At 33.5% G+C, this 17,765-nt stretch overlaps 1 protein-coding gene and 1 non-coding gene across 2 annotated transcripts; both read left to right on the top strand.

Annotated features, from left to right (window-relative positions):
• The first annotated feature begins 10,951 nt into the window (after nucleotides 1-10,951).
• Nucleotides 10,952-14,891, top strand: LOC132176663 (protein IQ-DOMAIN 22). The gene is made up of 4 exons (XM_059588932.1): nucleotides 10,952-11,519; nucleotides 13,082-13,285; nucleotides 13,753-13,830; nucleotides 13,931-14,891. Exons 1-4 carry the CDS (start codon nucleotides 11,070-11,072, stop codon nucleotides 14,639-14,641), a joined length of 1,443 nt encoding a protein of 480 aa, XP_059444915.1. The 5' UTR covers nucleotides 10,952-11,069; the 3' UTR covers nucleotides 14,642-14,891.
• Nucleotides 14,892-17,078: 2,187 nt separating this feature from the next.
• TRNAV-AAC (transfer RNA valine (anticodon AAC)) lies at nucleotides 17,079-17,152 on the top strand. Its single transcript has one exon. It is a non-coding gene; the product is annotated as a tRNA-Val (tRNA).
• The last annotated feature ends 613 nt before the right edge of the window (nucleotides 17,153-17,765 follow it).

Below are 17,765 nucleotides of genomic sequence, written 5' to 3'. Positions count from 1 at the left end.
GTTTTAGGAATTATGCCTATCCACGTGGCAGAGACTAGTCGTATCTACCTTTGATATCTTTTTAGGTCTTGTCTATTCAACCCATGGACTTAAGGAATTATGCCTATCCAGTGTCCAGTCCATTTTGCAAACTTTTTGCCTTAAATATTGTAGCTGATGTGGCATAAAATATTGAATTTTTTTTTTGTTGAAAGTGAAAAAGTTATATTTCATATTTTTTTTAAAATAATAATAAAAAAAATAAAAAATGCGATATAAAAAGTATAAATTTTGTATGTTAATTTTTTTTGAAAAAAACAATAACGTAAACAATAAAAAAAAAGGAGAAAATGGTTTGCCAAACAAGTTCTTAGTATTCATGAAGATTTTAGACCCGTGTTTCTTTCCAAAAGACTAGCACGGCCAAGAGCGGAACTAGATGTATGGGCGGGCCGCGAAGGGGGGACTAGCCTCCCAAAGTATTAAATTTTTCTTAAAATTTTAAAATTTTCTCATATTTAACCCTCTAATGTAAATGTTTTTACTCCCAAAACATATTCTTTTAAAATTTAGTCTCCAAACCTAAAAATTTATATGTCCACCACCACGTGGCACATTTAATTAAACGTCATTGACCCGGAAATAGGTATAGCAGAGAATATTGACCTGGTTGTCCAACGTCCACACCATGGAAACTGTAGCTCATTGATTATGGGTTCCGTTGACCCCTGACTCGACTCTTCACCAAACCCCTATATGCACCCAACCATATGGTTGGGACCCAAAGAACCAATCCCCCACCTAATCATAAACCCCACGGGCCACTATTACTTCTTTGTAGCCTTGTTGTATCAGCAAAATTTTACATCCTGACAAATTTAATGAAAGACATTTAGTTTCAATATATGCAGAATTAATTTTCCAAATATGTAGAATTAATTTCTGGTGCAAGACATTGAGTTTCAATATGTTTTGTGTTGAGCTACATAAAATTATCATAACTCTTATTATAAATATTATTTTTCTTTGGTTTTTTTTTTTTTTTTTTTTGGTAAAGTTCACTTAACCCCTTCAAACTACCACCCCAATTATAATCTAGTCCCCAAACTATCAATTGTGACAATTTACCTCATAAACTATCAAAACAATGACAATGTACCCCCAATTTTAACAAAATGACAAAATTACCCTTATTAAAATAAAAACAAAAATACTATATTTTTTTTTCAAATTTTGAGGATATTTTTGTCTTATTGAAATTTTTATAGGGGTAATTTCGTTATTTTGCTAGTATTGGAGGGTATATTGTCATTGTTTTAGTAGTTTGGGAGGTCGATTGTCATTGGGATGATAGTTTGAAAAGGTTAAGTAAATTTTACCCTCTAAAGTATCAAATATCTTGGAATTTGATTTTTTTGTAATTTTTTTACTATAATTGAGCTTTAATTAAAGACTATTAACTAACCACTTTATCATAATTTGAGCCTTAAAAGATTTTTTTTTTTTTTTTTCCTCACAAAACTTAATTATAATTTATGCTGTCTTATTCCATTAGGAGGCCTTAGTCGCCTAATTTGTTTTTAAAGAAATCGAGCGAAAACCCTCTTTATATTGTGCATCTATATAGTTTATAACTTTATATGCAAATATATTCAACCACCTTAAATATTTTATGTACTTTTTTTTATTACATATCTTTCTTTCTTTTTATTTTAATAGTTAATATTTATATATTGAAATTTTCACATAAAAATTATTTAAGCTTTTTTTTTTTTGTATATCTTTCTTGTGTCAGGGTTCTCCTTCTGTACGTATTTTGGTAGATTCTGTAGAATGGCTTTTTCAGAAAAAGACATGATGTTACGTTTTTGTTCTGTCTCTGACCTCTGCTATTTCGAGTCCAGAGCACCGACATCTCCTATTGTCAATTTTTGACCATGTCCATGTCATTAAGGTGGTGTTTGGTAAATGAGTTAATCTAAACACTGTAGTTGATGTAGATTGATGTAAAAAAAAAGTAATAATGTTTTATATAAAAAAGTAAAAAAGTGGTATGAAAAAAGTAAAAAAGTTTTGTTTTATAGTAATTTTTTTATTTGAATAATAATAAAAATTGAATGATGTGATATAAAAAGTGAAAATGTGAAAATGTTTTGATTTATATATATATATTTTTTTAAATGATGATGAATAGTGTTTAGGCCAACTCTAACCCTTTTACCAAACAAGGCCTAACATTTTACGACTTGCACACCTTTTTTAGACCGCAATCTCGTGAAAATAATGCAAATAATAAATAAATAAAAAGTGTACTTTACCTTCTAAAGTTTTAGACTATTTTCAATTCGACATTTAATGTTTTAATTCTTGCAATGCACCCTCTAAACTTTTAAATTTTTACGATTCAACTAATTTTAATCCAAAATTCCTATATTCTCCTAATTTTTTATTTTTTTATTTTTAATAAAAAAAATTATTAAAAAAATTCGGGGTGGCTATGGCCATTTTTGTACTGGAAATGCTATGTGTTGTTTTAGTATCCTCTCAATTGTGATGTAACTGTTAAAATTATCGTTGAATTTGTGATTATCATTATTTGCTTTTAATCTATTGGTGATTTTAAAAATCACATCACAGTTGGAATGACACTAAGAAAACACAAGAAGAATACCTAGCATTTCTTTTTTTGCACCCCTAATTTTTATTTTTTTTTTATAAAAAATAAAAATAAAAATTTAGGGGTAATATGAAAATTTTAAAATAAAATTGGTCAAATTACAAAATTTAAAAGTTTGAGAGATGTATTACAAAAATTAAAATATTGAAGATTAAATTGAAAATAATCATAAACTTTAAGCGGATAAAATATAATTTTTTCAATAAATAAATAAAAGATGGTGCAGGTATTTTGTTGGTTTTGTTGATTATTATTATTATTTAAAAAATATATATTATACATCATATTTTTATCCTATTATATTAACGGAGTAATCCCAATAACTTTACCACTAATACACCCAAATCCCTTTTTTAAAAAAATTTTAATTTTTAATTATTTCCTTTTTCGATGTAGGTAATGATCTAAAAAATAAATCGTACATAAATAAAATCTATATCTCTGATACATATCCCTTCACACATCACCAAAGATTTGTCACAGGGAGGTGACACTTCATGACAGGCAATAGGAGTTTAAGTTAGGATCAGAGAAATTAGGCTGCGAATCTCAAGATACGTACGATGCTTCCAATCTTTTTCAGTGCTGGGTTTTTTATTTGACGCCCGTGAAAATCTCAACTAATGAGCCTCAAACTCAAACAACTCACGTCACGAGTGAACATTAGACTTTGTTTGTGGGTTCTTTGGGTCAAAGCGGTAGTTAGAGGTAGCTAAACGGGTCGACTCGTTTTTAACTTATAATGACTAATGATTCATTTAGAATAAACTTAAATATGATCTGTTTAGTTAACGGGTTGGCTTTATCAAATTTGAACACAACACAACAATTTAACGAGTAATCCGACACAACCCACTTAATCCGTTCGGCTTAAAAAGTAATTTTTTTTTTAATGAAAGTGACGAGTCAGGTCATAAACGGGTCAATTGACCCAGTTATATTGACAGCCCTAGCAGTATGATGGATAATGGCATTGCAACTGATGATGAGGGGGAAATGTGGTAATTTTAATTTTTAATAACTAACGTGATAGCATCACCATCATGTGTACTATCACATCAATTTATAAGAACAGTATAATAAAATGTGTAAAATTTTTGAAGATGAATGCTATACATTTTAAATTTTCTTCTTAAATAATGTGTTAATATTTCATGAGATTTATTATATTGAGAAGTGTGACACCAACTTATAGAATGGGGACACATCATTTAATAATCAATTTTTTTTTAAAAAAAATTGAGATATATAGTATTTCCACGTATTTCAAACACTGAGAAAGAATTTTTTAATTAGGGAAGGAGAAAGATTAAGAACTTAAACAATATTAAAAAAAAACAAAAAAAAAACCAAATAAACAGGGTCATGGACTTAAGGGACTGTTTAGAAATATGTTTAAAATTGTTGCACGTTATCAAAATATAATTTTTTTAAAAAAATAATAATTATAAAAGAATGAGAGCTTAGGTCCACAAGAAAAAGAAAAAAAAAAACAAAAATCCCAATTTCCAATGGAAAATAGTTAACAGTGGGTCCCCTAATCTCTCGGGAGTCTGGAAAGACCCCCTGTGCCGTACGATTTTAGCCATTGGTTTGGTTGGATCGCGAGCTATCATTATCGCCAAGATTTGTACTCTTAACGCGAGATCTGATCAATTAAAGTGGTGGCCCACAGCTTATTGTTCTACGATACAGTAGGGGTAATAAGGGGTGGGACCAAAATTCGCTTAGGAAAATACAGTGGGGGTAATAAGGTCATTTCAAATAATCCCCTCGTGTGAACGACGCTGGCCAACAAATCTATTCTTGACACATTTTTTTGTCTCAAATGTTTAGAATAAGGATTCTGTCCTTACCCTTTAGGGTTCGTATGGCTAGCAACTAAGGTAGTTTTGTAGAGAAAAAAACGTTGAAGGACTTGATTGTTCTGGGCAACACGTTTTTTTGTGTGAAGGAGATTGAATTGTTAGCAAGTGAGATATTTAAATTTATTTTGTATGTTAACTACAATTTTTTTTTCACTATTTTATTTAAATAATTTTTCACTATTTCATTTAAATAATTTTTTTTTTTTAAAAAAAAAAAACTTCTCCAATATCAATATATTACACATAAAATTTGTGGGTCTGGAGAGTGTAAGACTGCATTCAAATTTGATTTGATTTTATTATAATTAAATGTCAAATTATATTTTCCACCCCTTGTGTAGATGTCAAGAAAAAAAAAATCAAAAATTAAATTGTATTCCACAATATACTGTAATAGAAAGAATATGTGAGATAAAGAAAAAGAGCCATGAAAAAAAATGCGAGGAGAGACAATACCGAACATTTAATTTGTTTTTTATAAAACATTTGGAGAGTGAAGAGTGCTCAATGAGAGTATCCGGTCCTTGTTATTGTAACGGAAGAATTGTCATCAAATGAATTTTTGGACAATTTTGCCCTTATAATAACAAGAACCTACTCCTCTTCGGTCCATTTAGACCAGGGGATCCCAGTCCCCATATTAGTGGGGAGTAATGTTAATGCTCTCCAAATGTTTCAGTAAAATAGGGAGCCCATTGGAGAGTAAAAAAACAAAAAAATCATTTTAGCATTTTGGCTTCTTAAACCAGAAATTTCTCCAAATTTGGGATCTTAAGATCTTCTTCATTTCATTGGAAATAGATAATATTCATTTAGTGTAAAATGATGAGTAATATTGTAAATTTTATCCTTCAACTTTAATATTAAGACAATATTACTCTTTTACACTCACTACAAAAATTGTCACTTTTGGTAATGGCCTGTTAGTCATGTGTGTGGCGGGTTAACAGATTAGAAGTTACTAATGGGGATTTAGTAATGTGTCAATTTCTGACACGTCATTTTTTGGTGACGTGTCAGAAATCGACATGTTACTAAATTTTTTAGTAATGTGTTGATTTTGACATGTCACCCTTTAGAGACGGGAGACGTGTCAGAAATCAACACGTTACCAAACGGGAAATGATACAATGCAATAAATTTCCCACAAGGTGACAAGGGGCACATGGCATTTTGCAATTTTTTATCATTTAATTTTAAAATAAAAATCAGAATATGAAAAGATTAATAAAAAAATCAAAAAATAAAAAGGGGTCGCCGTCCACACCCTAGTTTAGCTTTTGGGGTGGCTTCGGCCACCCCTAGACACTTGGGGGGTGGTTCAGACTTAACTCGTCACCAATTTTGGTAGAAAAAAAAAATTCTTGGGGCGTTATACTCGAATTAGAAGCCACCGCACATGACATACAACTTACACATGTAGACTGCACTAACAATCTATTAAGATAACTATCAATTATCCATTAACTATCACAAATAATATTATATCTACTAATTATATCTATAGATTAATCTACACAAAAACTGTCAACTATCACAAATAATCCATCAACTAATTAAAACTGTCTCTATACATCAATATTGTTAATAAACAAATATATCCAATTATATATACATCAACAAAATATAAAAAAATATACAACTTAAGTTGTTCGCGAATACATGACTCAAAAAACCCAACCAAATCCGAGTCAACACCATCATGACCACTCGACTTCTCCACATTAACTGCAAATGATAAAATAAATAATCAATCAGCAAACATGATAGAATCTTATCAAGTTCTAAGCAATGAGCAACGCCAAAGTATATGAAGGTCATCATACTGAACAATATTCAGGTTTAACAAATCTATAAATGTCGCATAAACAACTTTAACATATAACAAATCACACACACACATACATATATATATATATATGTTAATTCAATGGATTGAATTAAAACAAAATGAGGCAGCCAACCCAAAATGGTAATTTTTGTATATAAGGTGAGGGTATTTGAGTCATTTCAAGTTTTTTTAACCATTTTGACTAACAAAATGGAGCTTTTGGGTACAAAATGGTAGTTTGATAGTGTCGGGTGGTACAGTTAGCAGTTTAGGGGGGAAAGTGACAATGCGTTGTAGTTGATGGGGGCAAAAGGTAATTATTCCTAAGATTAAATATGCAAAGCTCTAACCAGTAGGCACCACCAAACCAACAAAGAACAACAAAGCTCATATGATAATCCATACAAAAGGTTAAAATGAGTATAACATATATATATAGGGATAAAAACAAAATGAGGCAGCCAACTTAACCAGCTTCAACAAATATGGTAAGATTAAATATGCAATAAAATATAGACGTACGGGGATTCTGAACTAGGGGTACATGTCTTGATAAACGAGACTTTTGTCCAGCCAAAGTCGATTATTGGTTTTCATTGTGATCACCGTCCTCAGCTTCTACTCTTACGTCATCTACACATATTACATTGCAAATGTATTATACACATGCATGTGTGCCAGAAAAATACGCACAAAGTGTGATTATCAAACAAAATTACTTACCGTTAAAATGATAATCATTTCAGCAGATTATTGTGTTATTAAAAGAGAAACAAAGATAATATAGTGTTAACTGATCGGCTCTCTACTGAGAATTTCACAATAACACTGGCTGGGGACTTTGAGTCATGTGGAGCCCTAACATTAGTCACCTCAAGCTCGAATTTGACATGTCTCGAACCCTCAAGCACACGAAATCGGGCCTCATACGTCACCAATTGCGCAGCCATCTACGCAGTAACCTACGCGGTAACCTCTGTAGTAATCTGCTCTCTTTGCTGAGCTAATATCGCATCCATCTGCTCCTTCTGTACAACCGATTGTGCCTTGTGCTGCTTTCTTTTAGCTTCAAGTACTTTTTCAATCATTTGCGAGATCGTCGAGCTTAAAGGTTCAGTGACCGTGCTTGGGACGGTATATAATAGGAATGAATGTTGCCGTGCATAGGTAGAATATTTTTACCAACCCCTCGAACACGACTAGCATATTCAAGCTTATTGCCCTGCGCTTGGGTGTACGCGTCGTCCAGTGCATACCATACCGTCCCCTAGGGTCCATCCATCAATTCTGTAGAGTCAGTTTCAATTAGCTGCTCCATCATTTCCTGTGTGTTACATTACACACGATTATTGTTATATAAGTGTTAATCATAAATAAGTTAATACACAAATATGTTTGAAGATAAAGTGTAAGCAGCATACCACTTTCTCCTTGACCTCGTCATTTGATAAAGTGTCAAAGTGACACGTCAAAAAATAACACCAATTTTGATATATATATATTCACAAGAAAGTTAATGTAGCACTGTGATCAAGGGAAGGGAATTGCTGTTGGTAAATTTTTAAGTTAAAAGAGTACGATGATGATAATTCTATAAGTATAGAGGATCCGATCGTAAAGTCATTTTTATTGGGTGAATGCTTTGAAAGTTTGCACATGGAGTTGACTCGTTTTCACAAAACATGTGTATAAGATGCATGCCACTTTAATTCTCACATGCCATTGTATTATTGACTCATGTAGACTTGTACTATTCCCCAACGTGGAATTCTTTTCTAATGAAATTTAATCTTTGATTGGATTAATTTTGATTATTACACCAAAATAAATACTCTTAACATAATTGAGATCACTTAGAGTATCTAGGGGGACAATACGTTTATTATAAACCATTTGTTTTAAATGATTCACCCCAACACAAGAGTACAAAAGAGAAAGAGGGTGGCTTGTTGATTGTTCGTAATTTAATCCCAAAGGTCATATTAACTATTAAGAGTAGTCTAATCACTTTTATAGCCCAAAAAAAGTAATTCAACCACCTCCAATTTTTTATTTGGAGATGATTAGGTAGTCAATTGACATCGTCTTTTTCTCATATGTGGTCACAATATTTTGATCATATGATATGCACAAGTCAAGATTGATCAAACCCTACAAGTTGTTATTTCAAACAAAAAAAATAAAAAAAATTTAAAGAACCTTTGAACTTCCGTGCGTTTTAAGAAGACCTTTCAAATTTTAAAAACTCTCAATTTCATCATTTGAACTTTCAGTTTTATGAAATTTACCCCATCCGTCAATTTTTTTCCATTAAACTCTAACAAAAACCCTTAAAAAGACTAAATTACCCTTCGATTTTTTTTTTAATGAAAAAAAATGGTCACCAAACCGTGGGTGACCCTGTCACTTTATTTTTATTTTTATAATAAATTTATTTTTTAATTTGAAATTAAGGGTGGATTTGAAAATTTAGAAAAAAAAAATCAAGGGTATAATGGTCATTTTATCACTTTTAACATTGAAAAACTGATGGAGGGGGTACATTGCATCGAATTGAAAGTTCAGGAGTGAAATATGGAGTTTTTGAAATTTGGAGGTCTTCTCAAAATGCATGGTAGTTCAAGAGTTTAAAGTGAAGTTTTTCCTATAAAAAAAACCCTACAAGTTGTTTTGAGAAAAATATTAATATTAGGAACAATTGTCCTTTATTTAGTATTACATTAATCTAGATATCCTATATCTTTTTACTGAATAATGTTATAAGTCCTTACAGGGCTCTCCTAAAAATGATGTGCTTATTAAAATCACGTTGAATAACTTTAAGAGGACTTATAGCATTATTTACTTTTAATATTTAAAACAACATCAAATAAAAGGTATTTACACGTGTCTTTATCCATTTTTTTTTTCTCTTTGTGATGAAGGTGTTCAGATTTTGTTTAAACTAATCTTAAATAGATAACCCAACTATTGTAGCATGGTTCTAAAAGGATTATTGTAGAAGTAAGACTTCGAACTTTAAACTTAAACTTTAACAAGTGTTCATTGTTTTTTCTTAATAGATGAGATAAAGATAGACAACAAAGGGAAAACATATCCAAAAACAAATAAAGCAACTACATAGGCTAAGGCCTAAGGGGATCCTTTCAAAATAGAAAATGGGGAATGCTTTCAACAAAAAAAAAAATTGCAATCCTTTTGGCCAGGTTAGGAGCGCGATAATTAAACCACCATTGAGAACCTTGAATCTTAATCAAGCGAGAAATTTAGCTAGCAAACCACGAATATTTAAAATGAAGAATGACTTTCAATTCATAAGGTTGCCTATTATTATTATTATTATTATTATTATTATTATTTACAAAAAGCTGTGAGAGTCGTAGGGTTGAATATTCACTTAGTAAAATTTACTAATCGCCTAAGCGGTTACCCAACTTAATTGACGGTTAGTGGTTAATAACCATAATAACTGCTAACCGCTTTTTAAAAGAAATTCAAAAAAAAAAAAAAAAAAAAATCAAAATGATGTCATTTTTATGGTAATACGATTATACCCTACTACACACGACATCGCTTCTAGATTTTTATATATATTTAAATCCATATATTTTTATATATTTAAATATAATATATAATATATATTGGCCGTTTTTTTTAAAAATAAAAATAAAATTGCTAACCATGTCTACTTACACAGTTAGCGGTTTTTTCTAACTACCTTCAAAAGCCGTTAATTGTTAATGCCATTAACGGTTAGCGATTAGCTCTCACAACACTCTTATAGTTTTATGCTCCCTCTTCCTCTTATTTAGACAAAAATGCCTCAATAGAATGGTAGGAATCCAAATTTATGTTGTGATTGAGAACAACTACCAAGGTCAAAAAAATAAAAAGAAAAAAGAACTACCACGGTTATAGAACTAGTGAAGGGAAAGAAAATGGAGAATTCGAACTAGTAACATTTGCTTCATTAAGCGTGATCTATAATTGATTGAGGTACTCTTTAAGGACAATCCTTCCTGTTTGATTTGAAATGATAATAAATATATTGGCATAGTCTCTAAATAATAGTTCAATCATTTGAAAATACGTCTAATAAAATGAAAGTTACTAATTTGAATCTCTCTTAATTCTCTTGCGCAAACATCTCCAAATATATATATATATATATATATATGCATGCGTAACATTTTAAAAAACAATCAAACAATGTTGGATCATAAACGCTATAAAAACAATCAAATAATGTTGGATCATAAACGCTATAAAATACAAAAACAATCATGACACTCAATTACATTCGAAGGATATTTGATTTTTACTAATGACATAATTAATTAATTTTGAAAATAAGGTACAACCGTGACATTTTTAGATTTGACAACATTAATGGTGGACATAAAAGTAAATTACACAAAGCTACATTACACATTGAATCATATTCGCCTCACGGTGCCACTTCCTGTTCCAAAAGTTTACCCCGCGTGATCGGCACGCGCAATCCAAATTACTTTTTACTTAGTTTTTTTTTTTTTTTTACCTTGGCAATTTGGACCGTCTACCTCCTCTGTATTTATTTATTTATATAAACATCAACGACAACAACAGCAATTTGCTCTCTCACACAAGTAGTCAATCTTGTGCTTCCTCTCTGCGCTGCAAATGGAGCTTCCAAACCCACTTGCTCTTCTTCTTCTTCACTCTCACTGACCAAATGGGCAGAGCATCACAGTGGTTCCGGGGCCTACTCGGCCTGAAAAAGCCCGACGCGCGGGTTCCAGCCTCCGCAGCTCCGGCGAAGCCTCCCAAAGAGAAACGGAGATGGAGCTTCGTGAAGTCGTACAGAGAGAAAGATCACCACGCCGTCAAACACACCCACGAAACGACTACGACGATGGCGGCGAGGGCGACAACCTCGTACGGGCACGAGGAGGGCGTGGCGGGGGATCCAACCAAGCACGCGATGGCGGTGGCCGTGGCTACGGCGGCGGTCGCGGAGGCTGCGCATGCGGCTGCCCAGGCTGCTGCCGCGGTGGTTAGGCTGACCAGCAGCGGGAGGTGCGCCGGACACCCCGCCGCGGCGTACGGTAGCGGCAGCCTCGTCGTTGCGGCGCGTGAAGAATGGGCAGCGTTGAGGATTCAGTCCGCTTTTCGAGGCTGCTTGGTAGAATCCCTCTCTCTCTCTCTCTCTCTCTCTCTCTCATCCCCATGCTATTCCGTTATTCTCTCTATAATTCAATTAAGATTGGCCGGTAATCTCGATGAAATTACGGGATTAGCACCTCCGGATTTTTACAGTTGTCTTTGCCGTGGTTTAGAAGATACCACGTGTCTTTTCGTCCTCGTTCGGGGCTTCGAGCTCCTGGTTTTTGCTTCCGACGAAACGTGTCGTTTTTGTTCGTGTTTTTTTTTTTTTTTTTTCGTTTTAAGAGGGAAAAAAAAAAACGCATTTTTCGCTGGAAGATTCGAGTTTCCTAAAAATGGAAGTGATGATTCATGCGACGTCGTTTCTAGTATCAGAGTTCAGTTACCTTCTGAGGTAAAATGTCACGTCCAAATGTCGTAACGCTCTCTTTCGCTGGAAATTGCTTCGTCCGAGCTGTTCTCGTGTCGTTTTACTCAAAACCTTTAATACCTACAAAGCCCTGCACTTTGTAAATGAAGCTTTTACTTTTTACCTTATGCATGTGAACTCACTTGTCCCAGAAACCGTGTGGACCGACACGTGACCTCTCACACCCCCCCTCTTATCTCATCTTATAACTTTTGAGTTAATGTTTGTTGTTCATGTCGTCATTTATTTCCATTTGTTGTCTCTTTAAATTTTCATAACTGTATTCTATCTGATTTGTCAAGCTAATAATAAATGCTGGTTCATGTCGTGAATTGTTACGCTAATAAAAAGTGCTCTGATACTTCAATTTGTACTTATAGTTAAAGTTTTACATGCATCAATTTGCAACTGCGAATAGAATAGCCAATGAAATGTTAAATGTAAATTGGCTTAGAATAAAATGAAGTAAATAGGAATGATTGGTGGTTGGTGCCTTGATTTTTGCACATAATTTTTAGCCTTGTAGGGCAGCTGTGGGTGGGTGTGACATGGGTCCCAACCACCAAAAAATTTCTTGGTTTGAGGGTGTTTGTTTCCTTAAGAGGCTTAGTTATGACTTTTCTGCCTAAAGCAGGTTGGTTGGGTGCTTTAATATTGTAGGAAAAGCATAGGCACCATGGTCAGAGCATGCATAAACTTTATGACCCTTTGTAGTGCGGCTAGTGAGATGTCCTTTTCCTCTCCATCTTTTGTCAGACTTTTTTTCCAGACCTTGGATTTGAATTATGGTTTCATTTTAGGCGCCTGTTTACATTTAAATGTTCATATGGTTCACCCCACAAAGCTATTATGGCGCCATACTTTTGAAGAGTGCCTTTAAATTTGAAGTTCTGCAATAAATGAAACAGTGTGGTCCTCTCCTCATACCGTATCTCATAACTGGTACATGATTGTAACAGCTCTTTGATGGTTGTCAATGACGCTGTTTTATTTGGTGATTATTGTATGGACATTTCTGGGGCACAATGATGGTGTAATTAAGTTTATCTGAATCCAGTGATGCTTTATATTAATCCATAGCTTGAGATTCTTGTACCCTTTGATTTTGATTATGTGCTTGATTGCTCTATAATCATAAGTTTGCTGAGTAACTTTACCCCGATGTGTTAAAGGCGAGGAGAGCATTGCGGGCATTGAAAGGATTGGTGAAGCTCCAGGCACTGGTTAGAGGTCACATTGAAAGGAAGAGGACAGCAGAGTGGTTGCAGAGGATGCAAGCATTGTTACGAGCCCAGGCACGAGCGCGTGCTGGACGGGCCCAAATTTCGGAGTCTTCGAATACGAGTAGTAGCAAGTCTTCTCACTTCCACCACACTGTAAGCAACATTCACCTTTTACTCTAATATATTATGAGTTTTTTTCACAGCCTCTCTGTGGGGTTCCTTGATAAAGGTTTTACACTTTAGGGACTGAGGACACCTTTTCTTTTTGCTCCATGAAACTTTACATTTACATAATTCACTTCCAAAAGTTGCTTTTAATTATGTGTTGCTTTAAAGAGTGTGGTGTCAAGGTTTATTTACAGTTATGCTATGCTTGGACTTGGTCACTTGATAAAGCACTTCAAATATTTATGTTTCTTAATCTTCCTAGAATCAGCAGGTTTTTGCCTCTTTTTGAAATTCATTTATAGTGTTGTTTAGTCATTCTCCTTTGATCTTGCTGCTGCCTACATTAGTACAATATAAAAGTTTGCGGGTGCTTTCTAATATTGGTTCTGGATTGAGAACAAAATGTACTTTATCCTAATCAGTTGTTCATGTTCAATTCATTCCATATACAGGGTCCAGCAACCCCTGAAAAATTTGAGCATGTCATCAGATCCAAGAGTATAAAACATGATCAATCACCAGTGCTCAAGGTATGTTTTTGATCCTTCTTTGTGTGTTATTCTTTCACAATTCCACACGCTATTAGATTTAACATCACTTGGGGCTTATGTGACATCCCTACATATGCAGAGAAATGGCTCAAAATCAAACGTAAGGCTCATTGGCGATCATGACAAAGCGCACTTAGGTTGGAATAGGTCCGACAGTCGGAGGGATGAACGATCATCCGATCAACGGGGGTGTTCACCGAGGACTGGCACCACAGATGATGAGAAAAGTGATAAGATCCTTGAGATCGATTCAGGAAAACCCCACTTCACTAAACGCAAAAGCCTCTTCAACTCTTCTCATCATGTTATGGCCTCTGATCAGTACAGTCATAGCTTTACCACTTCAAAGGATTCAACCACCCATCACACAGTTCCAAGTCCATCTTCTTTCGAAGTCCAATCTTTAAGCCCGTTGAAATTCTCCCATGAACTTGAGGACGGCGCTTTCTTCACCGCCGACAATAGCCCGCAGGTATTTTCCGCTTCATCGAGAGGCGGCGGTTCGAAAAGAAGTCCCTTTACTCCCACAAAGAGTGATGGATCAAGAAGCTTCTTGAGTGGTTACTCGGACCACCCAAACTACATGTCTTACACTGAATCTTCTAGGGCTAAGGCGAGATCTCTCAGTGCTCCTAAACAAAGGCCGCAATATGAGAGGTCTAGTTCAGCAAAGAGGTATTCTGAATCAAGATCAAGTGCACAAAAGCTCTCTAATTTGCATGCTAACTTTGCAAGTAAAGCCTACCCAGGATCTGGTCGCTTGGACAAGCTGGGGATGCCAGTGGGTTAAAAAGCTAATATGTTCATAGAGGTCCACTTTTTTGGTCAATCATCTAATATGGCTAACCGTTGTATTTAGTTATAATCTAATTTACATGATATGAATGTTGAAGTACTTAAGTCTTCATGTTTAGGGTATTTTTATTTTAACTGCTCACTAAGATGTCTCTGAGCAGTTTACAGTTAGTTTGCATGTAACTTTAGTTGTTGTCTAATTTAGCTGATATGAATGTTAAGTGCTTAATAAGTCTTCCTGTTTAGGTTTTTTTTATCCCAACTACTCACTATGATGTCTATGAGCAGCTTACAGTTGGTGGATGTAACCGCACGAGTGGAGTAATGCTTCCTAAAAGAAAATGAAAAACCACATTCTTATTTCATTATGTTGATGTGGTAGTGCTAATTAATTATTGTTAAACCTAAAAAAAAAAAAAAAACAAGGATTGTTAAGTCTATCACATCAATATGGTGGGATAATTGTGAGATAGAGAAGTGACAATTAATCATTGTTAAAAAAAATAAAAAAATAAAAAAATAAAGGATTGTTAGTCCATCACGCTAATATGGTGAGATAAAAGTGTAATTTTTAGCATTGATATAGTCGGCCTAGTTAGTTTCTTTTCCCCTTGAGCCCCTTTTTCATTTCGCTAATCTTCTCTAGAAGAGAACAAATAAAAATCGCGTTTGTTCGTTTATTTGTTTTCTTTTTTCAAAACAAATATATTAATAAATAACACAATATTTTTAAATTTATGTCGTATCATAACGCTTTTTTAAACAGAAAATACCCCATAAAACATATCACCAAACATACCCAAATAATCTTGTTTCCCTTGTATTGCTTAGAAAAAGAAAACCCTGGTTATTCAACTGTTATATATATTTTAGAGTATATAATTTTCATATGTATTTTTTAATAGAGCATCATTTTTACATGTGAGCATCACATCTTTTAGGATAATACTAGATATTTTAACATTTTTTTTCAAATTTTTTTTCTCAGATGATCTGATCTATTCAATAAATAAATAATATATTTTTTTTCTTAAATGAATGTGGGGTCTAGATCATTTGGGAAAGAGAATTTGGGGGAAAGTGTTAGAATGCTTAGCAACCCTCTATATTTTAAGAACAATTGTCAATTTAATAAATTAGTTTGAAAAAAAAAATTCTCGAAATCTTTAATCATGTCATTGTAAAATTACACTATAACTAAATCACTAGGAACTTGGAAGGACATTGTGAGAAAAATGAAAATATACTTTCTTTGGTAATACTTTTTTTCTTTTTCTTTTTCGTTTCTTATTTAAAAAAATAAAAAGTATTAAAAAACAACCTAAAATTCAAAAAACTCATAAAATACTCAATTTTTTTTTTCTATCTTTATATATATATATAACACAGACGGATCCAATTTGTTCAAACAAGGCGGCCTGTGTTGTCATTGAGTTGTACAATGGGGTACATGAAGGACCAGACTACAAGAAAAAAAATCAGAAATTATGTAGTGTCGGTTGTTCAGGTGGGGGATTGTGGACAATATGGCTCTCTGACCAACGCCGGTGAGACCAGGGTCAATCTGTATACATTTATCATCAGGCCCTTTTTATAGAATAGAGAGAGGGACACCCCATGCTTTGCTAAAAACATGCGCCTTGGATAAGGATTCACGGTGGGCTGCCCCACTATCTTCATTGTATATCAATTTTTCTTTTTGCATATTACTCAGAGTCTCAATCAGTTCAATGCATGTTGCCAAACAATTCTACTCCACAAACATTTCTTACTAATTATCAAATATCATAGAAATTTGGAAAGTTTAAGAGAGGGAACGGCATATTTTGTCTATTCCGAGCAATTTAACAAGGTTTTTGTTTGGATTTTTGTGTTATTCAGACAGTCTATCAATATGAATTATTTATCTCTACTTACTAGGGTGAAAGAAATTGAAAGTTAAGAAGAATTTTGTGATTCTTGCTTTTTTTTTTTTTTTTTAGTCCTACTTGCTTTACTATAAAGTTTTACAGATGGGTGTGATATAAGTATTGTTGAATATATCAGCTGATCAGTTGGAAGAGGCATTTTAGTATGATGGATAGTTTCATCAGAATATCTGATCAGGTTTGCTTTAGAATACAATAGGATAATCAAATAGGTGGTGCTTCACATCATTTACCTAACCTCTTTTTTTTTTTTTTATAGAAGTATTTTGTGTTTGAATTGTTTATTGATATTTTTGTTTTGAGAAGATAAAAAAAAATATTAACAAATGGATATAATAAATATGCATATCTTTAATCTTTCCTTCCCATTCATTCTACTCTCTTTTAGTTCTTTTTCATTCTTCTCAAAAAACACTTCTAGTAAATAAACAGAACTCAAAGTGCTGGATTTTATTGAGAATACAATAACTCTAAAAACAAAATTGTAAACCAATGTCGCAACATGGTGTCGTGGTGTAGTTGGTTATCACGTCAGTCTAACACACTGAAGGTCTTCGGTTCGAACCCGGGCGACGCCAATCTTTTTCATGATTTTTTATACTAAACACATGGCGGCAGCGTTGAAAGGCTTTTTAACATGGTAAGTTGTTCAATTTCTGGACAAAATATAGATGGAAGGACTAAAAAAGACGATGAAAAAAATTGCTTGTACCACCCACCCCTCTTGACCAATGTAGCCATTTGATAGAAGTCCAATCACATGGGTTAAAAAAACAAACACAATAACCTCATTAATTATTACCTATTTTGATCAAATTCATTAACTAAAAGGAACATAAATAAACCTCGTAATAAAGAGTGCCGCTAAGGATAATAAGCTAACATGGCAGTTCATATAAATGTGAATTATCGTCTTTTCACGTTTACAAATTAACATTACAGTCCACATGGTATTTGCCACATCAACCACTAAAATGTGGATTGTCATATGACAATCTATGTGACACTCATTTCTATAAAATGTAGACTATCATGTGAGTTTGGGATTGAGATCCCTTGTTATTAGGCTGCTCGAATGATAGCATTCTGAATTGCCCGAGATTGACGAATACTGCAATCCCCTCTCTTATGCTGTTTGAATTTATGTTATTCGGATAGCCCAATAATATGGGATCTTGATTTCGTGAGCTA

This window comes from Corylus avellana, chromosome ca3, assembly GCF_901000735.1.
Source record: "Corylus avellana chromosome ca3, CavTom2PMs-1.0".
Classification (NCBI taxonomy): Eukaryota; Viridiplantae; Streptophyta; class Magnoliopsida; order Fagales; family Betulaceae; genus Corylus; species Corylus avellana.
The sequence above is the reverse complement of the archived record's forward strand: the minus strand, read 5'-3'. Positions and strand labels throughout refer to the sequence as shown.